At 38.0% G+C, this 14,915-nt stretch overlaps 1 protein-coding gene, 1 non-coding gene and 1 pseudogene across 2 annotated transcripts; all 3 read left to right on the top strand.

The window, feature by feature from the left end:
* Nucleotides 1-640: 640 nt before the first annotated feature.
* On the top strand, nucleotides 641-734 carry LOC116871970 (annotated as a pseudogene).
* Nucleotides 735-2,937: 2,203 nt separating this feature from the next.
* OSTC (oligosaccharyltransferase complex non-catalytic subunit) lies at nucleotides 2,938-13,933 on the top strand. Its single transcript, XM_032860147.1, has 4 exons — nucleotides 2,938-3,131; nucleotides 6,786-6,879; nucleotides 8,616-8,813; nucleotides 13,578-13,933. The coding sequence occupies exons 1-4, from the start codon at nucleotides 2,993-2,995 to the stop codon at nucleotides 13,594-13,596; spliced, it is 450 nt and encodes a 149-aa protein (XP_032716038.1). The 5' UTR covers nucleotides 2,938-2,992; the 3' UTR covers nucleotides 13,597-13,933.
* Nucleotides 9,689-9,796, top strand: LOC116871585. The gene has a single exon (XR_004383442.1). It is a non-coding gene; the product is annotated as a U6 spliceosomal RNA (small nuclear RNA).
* Nucleotides 13,934-14,915: the final 982 nt, after the last annotated feature.

Here is a 14,915-nt window from a genome sequence, read left to right as displayed (position 1 = left end):
TTTTCTTTTTTGAGTGTATATTTGGTTGTGCATGATAAGAATAATTTTTGCTTTTATGTATAAGCAGCTTAAAATGATAGGCTCTATTGTATATGTTTTAAATCTGTGTTTCTTCCAACATTTGCCCTTCTTCATCTATATAAAACATCCACCCACTGAATGATCAGATTGTATGTTTACTTAAAGGCATGCTCTAATGTCCATGGTTATATTCATTATTTCCTTGGTTTTTGGTTACAGAGTTTATATTGTGTTTAACCAAAACATTTTCTGCAGAAATATTTTTGGTTAGGACACAGATGGTAACAGATGTATGATTTTATTCATAAAAGGTTTTTTTTTTAATACTTGGCTTATACAATATTACAAAGTCAAGTTGGAAAATATTTCAGATTTTAAGATGTTAAAAATAACAATAAATTGGTTTCTGGAACAAACTTACATTTTGGAACAGAGAAAAAATGAAAGTAATAACTCAATACATAGATGAATGTAAAGCTCTGACTAGGTGATTTTATTTTTTACTACAAAATGTTTATTTTTAATTTAAAGTTTCTAGGTTTTCTCCACAATGCATATAGAATTAGTTGTCCTAAAATATATAGGAAGAAGGATAAACTTGTCCCATCTTAAACATCTCAAGATTATACTTTCAGGGATCATTTCTATAGTTCGTTATTAAAGAAGTTTCTCTAAACATGTAGAGTACCCATCTTAAACATCTCAAATCTTGTTTCCATTTAGAACAATTGCCTTTAGGTCTCAACCAATCACAGACTACTACACTTCTTAAGTTTCACTTCTCAAGCTTCAGTTTTGTCGTATGTAAAGTGCTGTTAGTATTTCCCTAACAGAGGTGTCTTGAAGACTAAATAAGAACCAGTGTAAATCATTTAACATATGTCTGTCAAGCAGTGGTTAATTGGTATTATCTTTCCCCCTGAAGCTATCAGAGAAGCTTAAAAACTTTCAATTTCTTACCACCTCAGACCTGTCAGAATGGCTAAAAGTAACAACACAGGAAATAACAGATGATGGTGAGGATGTGGGGGAAGGGGAACCCTCCTACACTGTTGGTGGGAATGCAAATTGGTGCAGCCACTCTGGAAAACAGTATGGAGGTTCCTCAAAAAGTTGAAAATAGAGCTACCCTAAGACCCAGTAATTGCTCTACTGGATATTTACCTGCAAAATACAAAGTACTGATCTGAAGGGGCACGTGCACCCGAATGTTTATAGCAGCAATGTCCACAATAGCCAAACTATGGAAACGACCTAGATGTCCATCAACAGATGAATGAATAAAGAGGATGTGGTGTGTATAAACAATGAGATACTATTCAGCTATTAAAAAAAAAAAACGAAATCTTGCCATTTACAATGATGTGGATGGAACTAGAGGGTATTATGTGAAACGAAATAAGTCAGTCAGAGAAAGACAATTATCATATGATCTCACTCATACATGGAAATTAAGAAACAAAGCAGAGGATCATAGGGGAAGAGAGGAAAAAAATAAAACAAGATGAATCAGAGAGGGAGATAAACCATAAGAGACTCTTAATCATAGGAAACAAACTGAGGGTTACTGGAGGGAAGAGGGGGTGGGAGAATGGGATAACTGGGTGATGGGCATTAAGGAGGACATGTGATGTAATGAGCACATATAAGTGGGTGCTACATAAGACTGATGAATCATTGACCTCTACCTCTGAAACTAATAATATGCTATATGCTAATTTATTGAATTTAATAACAAGTACCTTTCAAATTAAAAAAAAAACTCTTAATTTCTATGTTTTTCCTTTTTTTTAAAAGACAACATAATTTCAATTGTTCCAAAGTTCTGCGTATTTATAAAACTATGGGAACTTCAGAAACATTCTGCTTTATAATACCCAGAGAAACCTGCTATGTATAAATACTGGCTGTGCTGTATACCCACTTCATTATTGCTGATATTCTGGAGATGGGAGTTTTAATAAAGGGAGAAACCAGGATGAGTTAAAGCTTTTTGGCCGGAAAGATTTTAGCATTTATGAAGATAGGGATGGCTGTGGGAGAAGCAAAGTGGAGCGGAGGACACGGGTTATTTAAAATAGTATTTTGGTCACGTTAAGGTATCAGCTTTAGGCATCCTGTGGAGACGTCATCTTGCTGTTTTTGATACATCTGGACTGGATATTTTTTAAAATTTTCCAAAAATTTAAAAATTGTCAAAAAATTTTTGACAATTTTGAGCAATTATTAGTAACAGTTATTACTGTCCCCGCAACTACATCGGGAAGTAAAAGTTCTGCAACTAGGGCTTTCTCAGACTCTTGAAAAAACCGCTAATAGAAAAGGCAGAATTGGGGGCGCCTGGGTGGCTCAGTGGGTTAAGCCGCTGCCTTGGGCTCAGGTCATGATCTCAGGGTCCTAGAATCGAGTCCCACATCAGGCTCTCTGCTCAGCAGGGAGCCTGCTTCCCTCTCTCTCTCTGCCTGCCTCTGTCTACTTGTGATCTCTGTCTATCAAATAAATAAATAAAATCTTAAAAAAAAAAAAAAAAAGAAAAGACAGAATTTTCCAAACGTTCCCATTCATCCTCCAGCTCTGGGAACCTAGAGCACCCGCCTCCAATCGCTTCTAAATACCCCGCGCGGGTGAGTGGGAGGGGCTGCGATGGGTTCGGTCCCCACTGCTTCTCCCGCTTGGCCACGTCTGACGCCCTGCAGGTCCTTGAAGGTACATAAATCACCTGCCTATTCATTGGCAATAATTGAGCTTCTCATTCAAATTTATGATTAACAAAGCTTACAAATATATAGCTTAAAATCATGGTGTTTATCCTTTCTTCATAGTTTCTTCTTTTTCCCCTGGATAGACAAACGGCCTTACAGGGTGGCGGACCTGCCAGTCTCTTCCCGGCGCAGGCACGGGCGCGAGAGGGGCGGTCCTGTTTCCGGGTGGCGTGTGGTGCTGGAGGTCGAGAGAAGCCCGTGCCGCCACCATGGAGACTTTATACCGCGTCCCGTTCTTAGTGCTCGAATGCCCCAACCTGAAGCTGAAGAAGCCGCCCTGGGTGCACATGCCGTCGGCCATGACGGTGTACGCTCTGGTGGTGGTGTCTTACTTCCTCATCACCGGAGGTAACTCGGGCTGGCTCGGCCTCGAGAGGGCCTGAGACGCGGAGAGCCGGCCCGCCCCGGAGGCGCGGCTCTGGGGCTGGCTCTCAGCCCCGAGGGCAGCATCTCTATGCTCTCGATCTCTTCGGAGGGTGGAGGGAATTTCTGGGGTCTCAAGGATTAACGCCTCAAAGGTTTATCTGTCCTCACGCCCTGTTCTATATTCTGAGAGGTCACTCTGATTGTTCTCACTGTTCTCACGCCCATTGCCTTCTCGCACCTCTAGCCTCTTAGCCTAGGGATCCGAATCAGACTGTATTTTTTAAACCTGTCTTGTTGCTCTTTGTTGCCTGCCGTAAGTTTTTTGACAAAGATTCTGGAGGTCTCTAGTCTTGTCCGTTGTACTTCCATGGTTGGTCAAGAGGGCTTGGGACTTCTCCCTTACCTTTGTCTACAGTCCCTGGACCCTTGGAAGAGACGTGACAGTCTTTAGGTTTGTTAGCTCACACCCAAGCGTCCGTTGTTGCTTTTTGCCCCAATCAAGAATAAATGCCAATGGAATTTTCCGAATCCACGGTTTTGATAACTATTTGGGATTAGAGTTAGATTCGCAGAAGGTTTTGTATTTTAAGAAGCAAAAGTTGAGAATTTAAAGAATTAGGAAAATAGCAGTACTATTAAACACTCCAGAATGTCTTACCCTGTTTTTTTTTTTGGGGGGGGGGTTGTTTTCAAATAAAACGTTGCAAAAGCGGCGTTGTTTTGTATAGTGATGAGTTGGCAATCCGGCTACAATTTTCGAGCCACCACCCTTTCAAGCCACAGATTCAGGATTTACTCAAGACTGTTCTACCGAACTGGCAAACTGGGAAGTGGAATACTTAATTTGGAAGTTATAAAATTGAAGCTTACAGATTAGGGACAGCAAAAGTGGCTCCGTTTTTAAGGGAATAGCCATAAACATCTTTATTTTCATAGATGTGAAAAGCATTGGTACTGAAGAGGGATGACTCTGAAACTATGACTATGAGAGCTTGGTACTAGAATGTGCCTTTGAATCTACCTCCCACTCCCAGTCCAGAATCATGATAGTTAACTTGTACTTATTTAAGTAAAATACATTTGAATATTTTTTTATATTGGTAAGATACTGTCCTAGCATTGCATTAGCATTAACATTTGCTCAGCACATTAATAGGTACTGTACTGAATAAATGAAATTTAAAGTGCATGTGATTAAACAAAAATAATAGTCTTCATCTGCTTTGAGCTGCTAGTCTCTTTTTCCTAACCCTTACTCCCTTGGAGTCCAAACCTTTCTTAGAAGCCGCACAGTTCCCCTTCTGTCCACTTATTCCCTATTGATTGTGTATGGGGAGACTCTGCTCCAACCCCAGGGGCAGATTGCAAAGAACACCTTTTAGTGGCCAAGGCCAGAGGTATCTCATACAAGGATTCAGTTTTGCCACTGGAAAAGAGTCTCTTCTAAAAACTGTGAGTGTACTTGTAGAAGTAAATGATACTTACTGCTGAGAAATACTCAGCAAACAATGCATTGAGCCCTTATTAAGTTCCAGGCACTAGGTACTGGGAACAGCAGTCAAGGAAACATAAGAATGCTGCTCTTCTGAAGCTTGTAATTGCATGGTTGAGACAGGTTAAATATCACAGAAATCTTTTTCCACTGCATTATCTTTTCCATTACAAATTACCTGAGATTCATTGAAGGGATAGAACAAGAAGTTACGAGAAAATAATGGGAGTTGGAACATCATTTATATTGGAGTGTGATTCTTAGGGAAATGACATGTTAACCAAAATCTGAAGAATTGGAGGAAAGAAAATACTGGGCAGAGGGAAAAGAATGGACAAATACGGAATCAAGAGACTGGTTAGGTAGGTTTGTAGTTGATTGAGTCTAACTAGGTTGTTAGACTTGTAGACTACTGTTGGCAGTAGAGATAGAGGAAAGTATAATGAAAGATGGTTTGGAAGTAGATTCATTAGGTCTTGATGGAGTGATTGGATATATGGATTAATTGGAGAGAAGGAAGTATGAAGGAATCTTTGAGCATCTGACTAGATGGGAGGGTCATTTTCTGAGATTGAAGAGTTGGAAGGTTTTTTGGTGGGGAACAGTGAACCAGAGGGCACTTCAGGATATGTAATAGTTGGACAACTACAGTTAGTTGGCTATGTCAAGTTTGCAGCTATGAGTTTAGAATTGAGAAAAGAGTTCTCTGTTGAAATTGATTAATAATAGATTTTTTTTTTTTAAATCCTCTCATAAGCCAGATACTGAAGAACAGAGAAAGTCCCTGTTCTTAGGGAGCTTACATCTAATTCTATGGGCACTAACGTTTGATAGGTATTGACACATTGACCATCATTAATCGTTAGTACATGGAGTTAAAACCCTGGGAAGGGATGAGTTCAGTTCAGGAGAGAATGTAGAAAAAGAGGACAGTGCATCAAGTCCTAAGGAACTCCCAACATTTAGTGGGTTTATACAACAGACTCTGTTAGAGATGTAGCAAGAAAGTGTGGACAGGAGTATCACAAAAGCCAATTTTCCCCTAAAGAAGATGGATTTAGTAAACTGGGTTGAGTGCCATTGGGAAGCCTCCTAAGACAACTGAAAAATGTCCATGGAATTTGGAGATTATTGGCAACTTTAGCAAGAGTAAGATCAGTGGAGGCAGGTGCCAGGTTGGAGTGAGTTGAAGAATGAAGGGTAAATGAGGAAAGGGAGAAAAGTTTACCTTTTTTTTTTTCCCCCCAGAAGGCAGTCTGCATTGTTTCAGAAAGGAAGCATAGAAATAGGATGTTAACTAGGAGGGTCTGGAGTCAAGGGAAATTTGACATAGGGAAGGAGAGGTTGAAAGTTTAGGAAGGAAGAGAGATGGCCAAAGGATCCAAGTCTGTGAGAAGGTGGAAAGGGATGGAGTCCTGATAATTGCAGGACTCTCACATTGTTAGATGGAGGGAAGGAAGGATGGATGCAGATACTAGTTTATAGATTTGGTGGTAGTGGAACGACTAGGGAATTCCTGTGTGATTGCTTGTTAGTCAGGGGTGAGGGAGACAGTCTTACTATGCTTAAGAAAAGCTGGAAGTGAGGTTGTTGGAGGATAGAAAAGGTGAAGAGTAGAAGCTGGCAATGGGAGATTGGGAAAACAATTGATTTTTATGGACATTAGTATTAATGAATACAGTGACATCATGACCTAAGTGATGGACGTTAACATTAATGATCACGAATCTCTAGTATCGCTTGTCTGCCTGTTGGTATGATTTAAAAATGTCTCCTCATTTTATATTTAAGCAAGAAAATGTCTCCAGTTACCTCTCAATTGATAGAAACCTATCCAAGCATATGTGGAACATTTTCTTGAACTAAAAACAGCCTTTAATATTAAATCTCCTTTATTGTGGAGTATTAGAAACAGTTACTGAATGAATTTATCAAACACCTGTTTTAGAGATAATCTGAAATATTGAGTTGAATTTTTGAATGGTGTATCTAAAGTTTAGGATATTAGCTGGGCTTCACTTGATTATCATAATATATCTCAGTAGTCTTGTTGAAATATAAATGATCCTTTAGAGACATGAAAACTCTAATCCTTTTTAAAAATTAGGAATCCATTCTAATCTATACTATTGTCTTTCATACAGGAATAATTTATGATGTTATTGTTGAACCTCCAAGTGTTGGTTCTATGACTGATGAACATGGACATCAGAGACCAGTAGCTTTCTTGGCCTACAGGTAACACTTAACTTTTTGAATGATTTGGTGGGAAGGAAGGTTGCTGGAGTATGGATATTTTTTTTAAATATATTGAAACCTGTGGGTCCATCTGCATTTAGATAGTAGCTAAAATGGCAGGAAGTGGGCAAGAATAGAAGTATGTTACTTATTTATAGGACATAAAGTGTTTCACAGTGATTGACGTGATCGCTTATTTAAAGGAAGGTATTGGTTTAAAATACACTTAGACTCTTCTGGGGAGCAGCAAGCTGTACATACCTGTTTATTTGTAAGTCATGTTCTGTTGGAACTAGGCATGCCCATTTGTTTATATACTGTCTGTAGCTGCTTTCAAGCTACAGTGGTAAGCGTGACACAAACCATGTGGCCTGCAAGCCTAAGACATGTACTGTCTGGCCATTTAAGGAAGAAATCTGGGGACCCCTGGATTATACTATCAAATAAAAAAAATAATAATTTTGGACACTTGGGCACTCCATTTCAGTAATGAAGCACCATTCCAGTGTGGTTTGGTTCATTGGAGCAGTGCTTACTGTATTGTTTTCTAAAATTTACTTGATAACTGTCTACCAAATATAGCTATATATTTGCATTTATACTTACTTTTATGGTATTCCTACATAGAATAGTCTGAAAAGATTACTGTGATTCTCCAGGAGTGGGGGAAATCTAGATGATAGGCGATCTTGATGATTGGGGAACCCTTCGTAGTGTTGTCATTGGCACTGTTTGAATTTTGAGCCTAGTACCTGTATTGTGTTTTCAATTAAAGCAATTAGCTAACAAAAAATACATACCTCTGTAACAGATACTTATGTATAAATTATCCCTCTAACAGAAGAATTTGCTTTTTGGGAATCCATGAACTCAGAATTTTGAAAGCTCTGTTCCCAGAAAAATCAGATATACATATATATAAAAATCCACATATAATTCTAAGGGTTTATAGATTGCTGGAAATCCTTGTGGGGTTCATGGAGCCCTGGATAATAACACTTGCTTTTAAAATTTTCCCTTTGAAATAAGACATTTATTGATTGATTTTTTAAAAAAGATTTATTTGCTTATTTTAGAGAGAGAGTAGGTACATGCACACATGCGAGTTGGGGGAGGAGCAGGGGGAAAGGATCTTCAAGTAGATTGCCTGCTGATTGTGGAGCTCCATGCAGGGCTTGATTCCATGATCTATGAGATCATGACCTGAGCCAAAACCAAGATGCTTAACCAAACAGATGCTTAGCCACCTGAGCCACCCAGGTGCCCTAAGAGGTTTATAAATTCTCATAAAACTTCTAGAAACATTCCTAACCAATTCAGAATTTGAAATTTATAATAGAAATTTAAATGCCATAATTTTTAAAAGCTAAACAAAAGTTCTGGGTGAAGAGTTCATATACATACACTGACTGGCTTTTTATGCTGGTAAAATCTCAGCATTGATTTTAAATAGACAGTTGTGTTAGTTGAGGTTTTAAAACTTTATGAATAAAAGCTCCATAAGGACAGATTTTTGTTGTATCCTCAGAACCTAGAACAGTGTTTGATACATAATAGGCTAAATAAAAATAAATTTTGTTGACAAGAATACACAGAAATGTGGTAAAATAGTTTTAACAGTAAGAATAAAAAATAAACACAAAAATATTTTAGCAGAAATAGGAATTTCAGTCCAAAGACAAGTATTTTATTTTTCTGGGAATTTTTACTCACTGTTTTGCTGTGGTCTTTTTCAGAGTAAATGGACAATATATTATGGAAGGACTCGCATCCAGCTTCCTGTTTACAATGGGAGGTTTAGGTTTCATAATCTTGGACCGATCGAATGCACCAAACATTCCAAAACTCAATAGATTTCTTCTTCTATTCATTGGATTCGTCTGTGTCCTATTGAGTTTTTTCATGGCTAGAGTATTCATGAGAATGAAACTGCCGTAAGTTATTAAGTACTTTGTATAATCGGCAATTTAACTTCTGTTGCAAGTTGGTAAAATAATGACTTGGATCACGTAAAATCACGGGTGATTTAATTTAACCTTCATTTAAACCAATGACATTTCTGAGAACCAAAGAAGTTTGTGACTTACTCGAGATTATAGCTATGGTTAGTAGTAAAATTGAAATCAGTAGCAGGTCTTTCTGAATATTTTCTCCATACTGTTATTTTGCTGTTACATCACTGACCACTGACTGGAGATAGTGTTTCTTTAAATTGCTTTTTGGTTAATGTATACAATATGGGATTCCAGTAGTAATAGTGATAATAGGGAATATTTTCAAGACATTAATTATTGCTGCTCTCTGAATAATGATGTGAGGAAAACCCGTTAAGCCTCGGACAGGAAGATGGTTACTACCTCACCAAAAAGTTGGGAAAAGGATTTTATGTGTGTGTGTATTTGTGTGTGTGTGTGCGCGTGCGCGCGCATGTGCGCGCGCATGAGAGAGAGAGATGGAGCTAAATCTAGGATTTAAATTTTTAAGAGGAAGGAATTTATGTTTACAGTCCTGATAAGAACATTTTGTTTCAGAAAACACTATCTTTAGAACAAAAACAAATTGGTTTTATGGCAGCTTTTATATTTCCATTTGAGATCATTAATTTGAAATGTGGACAAGTCTGATCTCCCTATATTCTGATTTCACCTATGGATGAATTAGTAATTGCAGGAACCTTGGGTAGACATACCATACAGAGATTAGCTCTTAGTAAACTCATTTTTTAGGGACTAGGTTAAACATCAAGTGTCAGTGATTTCTAAGAACTGATAACTCCCTTATTATAAGAGACATTAAAAGGAAATACAGGGTGCTCGCTTCGGCAGCACATATACTAAAATTGGAACGATACAGAGAAAGATTGGCATGGCCCCTGCGCAAGGATGACACGCAAATTCGTGAAACATTCCATATTTAAAAAAAAAAAAAAGGAAATACAGGAAGGTGTGTGGGTTTCATTTGTTCTGTGGCTTCACCTCTCCATTGTCTGTCACACATCTGGAGTAGAATGGGCAGACTTCCCTTAGGAAGTCAGTAGTACTTAATCCTGCAGTCATGTTCACATCTTAGCAGGGTGGGAAAAGAGAGCAGAGTTCTTTGTCAACTGAATGAATATCTGTGTATCCAAGTGGTTCCCTCAGACTCTTCTGCCAGTGGTTCTTAATATTTGTCTGGGGAAAATAGTTTTGGGGTGCCCGGGTGGCTCAGTTGATTAAGTTTCTGCCTTTGGCTCAGGTCCTGGGATCCAGCCCCATATTGGGCTTCCTGCTCAGCGGGCAGTCTTCTCCCTCTCCATCTACCCCTCCCCCTTGCTTGTGCTCTCTCTCTGGTAAATAAATGAAATTGTTAAAAAAACAGTTTTGGCCATTGGCTAAATTGTATGAAGAATTATGTACTTCAGCATCCTCTTTTTGTTCCTTTTTTTTCCTCCTCCGTTGAGAAAGGTATATTGGTATGGAAGAGGCTGAAATTTTCCATAGCAAAACAGGAAAAGAGGAGGCTCCCAGAGAGATCAAGAGGCCACTACAAATTAACCAAAACAGATGGAACTTTTGGAGGCATATAGCAGATCAGAAGTGGGCTGGTTTTGCCCATAGAAAGAGATTTATTTTTATTCTGCCTTAAGCTGCTCATTCTTTACTGTTTTAGGTCCTCTCCTTAGGATGTAAGTGCTGTTCTTTTTATCTCAGGCATTTGACTTGGAGGATAATAGAGCTATCTACTGCTTAAAAACAAAAGCTTTGGAAAGTGCTTAATACTCTGATTGCCTCCATCTAGTAAGATTTCAGTTATTTATGTAAATATTTGTCTTCTTGTCCCCATTTGTAGGCTGGCATCCAAGATTGTCGACTAAGTGAACAATAGGAAATAGGGTATACTCCCTTTATATATAATCTCCCAGGTGTAAATTAGATTTAATCCAAACAGAACAGTGATCTAAATTGTAAATTGTCATGCAGCTAAATCTAGGATTTAGATTTTTAAGGGGAAGGAATTTATGGTTCCTTCTTTAATATGATTTCTCATCTGCACCTCCTAAAGCCTGGTTCCTTGGGTGCAGAGCGGGAAGAAACAATGGACAATTTTAGAAGAGAAAGGGAAGCAACAGTATTGCATTTTCTGGAATGTTTGTAGACCCCAAACAAGATGATGAGCCATGTCTGTGGGCCTACATGTTGCACACAGTAGGGCCGTGGTTAGTACCACCAGTAAGGAGGGAATATGGCTTTTTTGCACACAAATGATCTTTGAAGTTCCAGCATACATAAACAGTTTGATACCTAAGTGGAACAGCAATAGCAAAAAGACATTAAAACACACCACTAACCAAGGTTGCTTTCAGATCAAGTAAGTTGCTAGCATCTGAGGTAATGGATGGCTATGCTGCATAAGATTCATCACGATGACCTCCAGGGCTGAAGTCTTTATTACAAAGAGTTTGAGATCTTTAGTAAGAGAAACCTTCAAAAAGAAAAAAAAAAAACAAACAATAGCAGTGAATTGGTACTGTTTTATATTGTTTAATTTATGCTTTTTTAGAGACCTGATGTCTCCCTTACAGATAAAATTTTACAAATCAAAGTATGGCTTTATTTGATGCCATATTTTTTTTTTTTAAGATTTTATGTATTCATTTGACAGAGAGCACAAGTAGGTAGAGAGGCAGGCAGAGAAATAGGGGGAAGCAGGCTCTCTGCTCAGCAGAGAGGACCTGGGGCTCAATCCCAGGACCTGGGATCATGACCTGAGCCGAAGGCAGAGGCTTAACCCATTGAGCCAACCAGGTGCCCCTGATGCCACATTTTTTATAGAAACATGGGCACTAATAAAATGAATGACTATTTCTTGACCATTTGCATATATGACAATACAATTTTTTTAAAGATTTTATTTATTTATTTGATAGACAGAGATCACAAGTAGGCAGAGAGGCAGGCAGAGAGAGAAGAGGAGGAAGCAGGCTCCCTGCTAAGCAGAGAGCCCGATGTGGGGCTCGATCCCAAGACCCTGAGATCATGACCTGAGCCGAAGGCAGAGGCTTAACCCTCTGAGCCACCCAGGTGCCCCAATATGACAAGTACATTTAAAGTGAAAAATCAAATTTTGGTGCCTAATAGTTTTATGGTACTAGTACAGAGTTACAGAAAAAGTTTTCATTTTGAAAATAAAATTCTTCTCATATAATTCAAAAGATAATGTATGTGGGATTGTGTGTGTGCATTAGGTACCTTTTAAATGTGCACAGGTTGAAAGAATTGAAATGATGTTTAGATACTGGGTGGGAGATGGTACAAATTTGTGCTTGGTTCTTCTGAAAAGTAATGGTCATTAGATTCTCTAAAGTCTTCACTATTAGGGTTGTTTTTTGACCTAAAAGAATTGTAAAAATTAAAAAAATAAAAGATGGTGTGCTGTATCATTCTGTGATGTCCTAAAATTAGGCAAAGTGTTTGGTTGGGAGTAGAGGGATGGGTTTCTACTTGTAGGCAAGTCTATTATAAAGCTGTATAAAATAGTCTATTGAATGGATGCTATGCAATTTAGGACCAAAAAAGCTTGTTTTATTTTCTATTTATTTATTTTTAAAGATTTATTCATTTGAAAAAGAGATAGTGGGGGGAGAGGCAGAAGGAGAGGAAAGAGATTCTCAAGCAGACTCCGTGCTGACCGTGAGCCTCCTGGCGCTGGCAGTTCCAAGACCCTGAGATCATGACCTGAGCTGAAGACGATAGCTGGATGCTTAGCTGATTCAATCACCCAGCCACCCCTAAAAAGGCCTGTTTTAGTCCGAGTGGCAAAAATCGCCTTTTTAGCAGTTTGAGCTAGTGTTTATTAAACCTGATGAGAAAAGCCAGGGAGCTCCCCTCTAAGTCCTAAGATCACAGGATCAGTTCAGCGAAGAAATTCTAAAGGAAGGGGGAATGAAAAATAAAAGTAAGAAAATAATAATACGTTACTCAATTAATGTCATTTAGGGACTAGGAGAATGCATATACATGATTTTTCCGTGTAACTGAAATTTAATTCTACACGTACTAAAACACTTTTACTCCTTTATGACAGGCCACTTTCTAAAGTGTTTGTTTTATTGCCTCTGTAACACTCACATTTGTATTTAGCAAATATTTATTATTTGATAACTTTTACTTGCTGGACAGTGAACATGAAGCATAATTTTGCCTTCTTGACTGAGGGTCCTTTTAGGTTCAGACTTAATTAGACACAGCAGCACTTACCAGTTTTTTGTTGATTTCCTTAGTGTAACCTGCCATTTCTCCTTTTTATCATCTTATACCTATTGTCATTTTCCTTTTCTTCCTCTTCTTGATTTTGTTGTTAATTCTGTGTTTTGAGGAGATCAATAACCTAGCTGCTGTGCTTGCATTTTAAATCAGTCCTGGTTGAAGGAGCTTCATGGCCTGGCTTTTTACCTGCCCCGCAGGTGTGTGAGTGGCTTTCCATTTGCTTGCAGATTTGGAGCTTATTGGTTTCTAACTTTACCCTTTGAGGGGAAAGGGTAATGGAAATGAAGCTCAGTAATGTAGTCATTTATTGGGGAGGCAAGATACGAAGTAAAAACCATGAGGAGGAATCACACAATTATATTTTTAGATGGTCATTTGATTCATCATAAAATTTGGGCGCTTTGGAATTTGCTTCCTTTTCACTTTTTGTGTTTATAAATTTTATTCCTACAGGGGCTATCTGATGGGTTAAAAAAATGCCTTTTGAGAAGAAATCAGTGGATATTGGATTTGCTCCTGTTAATGAAGTTTTAAAGGCTGTACGAATCCTCTGATGTGAAATACGGAAAAAGAGCGAAGCAGCAGAAAAGAAGCATCTAGTGAAACTAGGAAGCATATTAAATAAGCTTGAACTAGAATGTCTGCTTGGTATCAAAGAGACAAGCTCATCACAGTATTTATTCCTGCTGGCCTATACTGACATATCAACGATGTTAGGTGGCATTTTCTTAGTTTTTCATTTCTTAAAATAATTCTGTTTCTACAACTATAATGTTGAATAAAGTGATTATTTTTTATAGCCCCCTTAACATTTTTTGGAGATGACATTTTCTGACTTTCAAAAATTAATGTAAAAGCAGGAAGCAAGAGTTCATGAGCTGAGAATTCTGGACAGATCAGCTTTACGTGTGGTGCTTTGCCTTTAAACAGAGTGTGTGATAGCACATTACTCAGATTTGTTTGCAGGACTGTTTCATGCACAATAAGATGTATGAAAGGAGCAGAAATAAATAAGTTTTCTAATTAATAACTTTTGTATTTTGTATTTTTATGAGACTGACCTGCCACCCACTGCGCCAAGAAGGCCACTTATGTATGTGATTTAATTAACTGATAATACTAACTTTTTGGTCCATAATTATTCTTGTGACTCTTTTAAACTACTGTTAGTAATTTTAAGATCTCAAAATGTGATTGATAGGTTGTCTTGTGAGGTCGCAATTCTGTATCCCTATAAATATTCAAGCATGGGCTGCATGTGTATGTCAGAGTTGTAAATGTGGTTGTGTGAGATGAAAACTCCCTTCAGGCATTCGTTTTCAGTAATTAATACAATTTTGGGCATATCTAAAAGGATCCCTACACCGGTCTGGTCTAGCCTTAATTTTTTGTAGCCAAGCCTTTTGGTTCTCCCTGACTGGCTGTGAATGTCACTTCTTTGGTGGCTCTGTTAATTCTTATCCCAAGATGTTTAAGTTTACAGGAAAATTCTGTGAGGTGATTTTTTTCTAATTCCAAGACTGATTTATATGTAGCCATTCATAAGTTAAAAGATTCATTTATTCAAAAAGTTCTACGTACTTACTATATGTCAAGTGCCCCTGAGGACTATAAGGGTGAATAAGACAGATAAAGGCTCTGTTTTCATATTCTGGTAGAGAAGCCAGATAAACAAAAGATAGAAAATGCTTATGAAATGACACCAATAAACACCACAAACAAAAAGTAAGTTACTAATCTACTGATGAGAGATTTGGGGAGAGAATATGGTTTTATCTCAAGGCTCAGAAA

This window comes from Lontra canadensis, unplaced genomic scaffold, assembly GCF_010015895.1.
Source record: "Lontra canadensis isolate GAN:19392208 unplaced genomic scaffold, GSC_riverotter_1.0 scaffold1, whole genome shotgun sequence".
Lineage (NCBI taxonomy): Eukaryota > Metazoa > Chordata > Mammalia > Carnivora > Mustelidae > Lontra > Lontra canadensis.
The sequence above is the reverse complement of the archived record's forward strand: the minus strand, read 5'-3'. Positions and strand labels throughout refer to the sequence as shown.

Bases quoted from the DNA above. Each gene is read 5' to 3' on its own strand.
- OSTC (XM_032860147.1), top strand. From the start codon at position 2,993: ATGGAGACTTTATACCGCGTCCCGTTCTTAGTGCTCGAATGCCCCAAC. The intron at 3,132-6,785 runs GTAACTCGGGCT...TCTTTCATACAG, and splicing joins TTACTTCCTCATCACCGGAG to GAATAATTTATGATGTTATT. The intron at 6,880-8,615 runs GTAACACTTAAC...GGTCTTTTTCAG, and splicing joins GTAGCTTTCTTGGCCTACAG to AGTAAATGGACAATATATTA.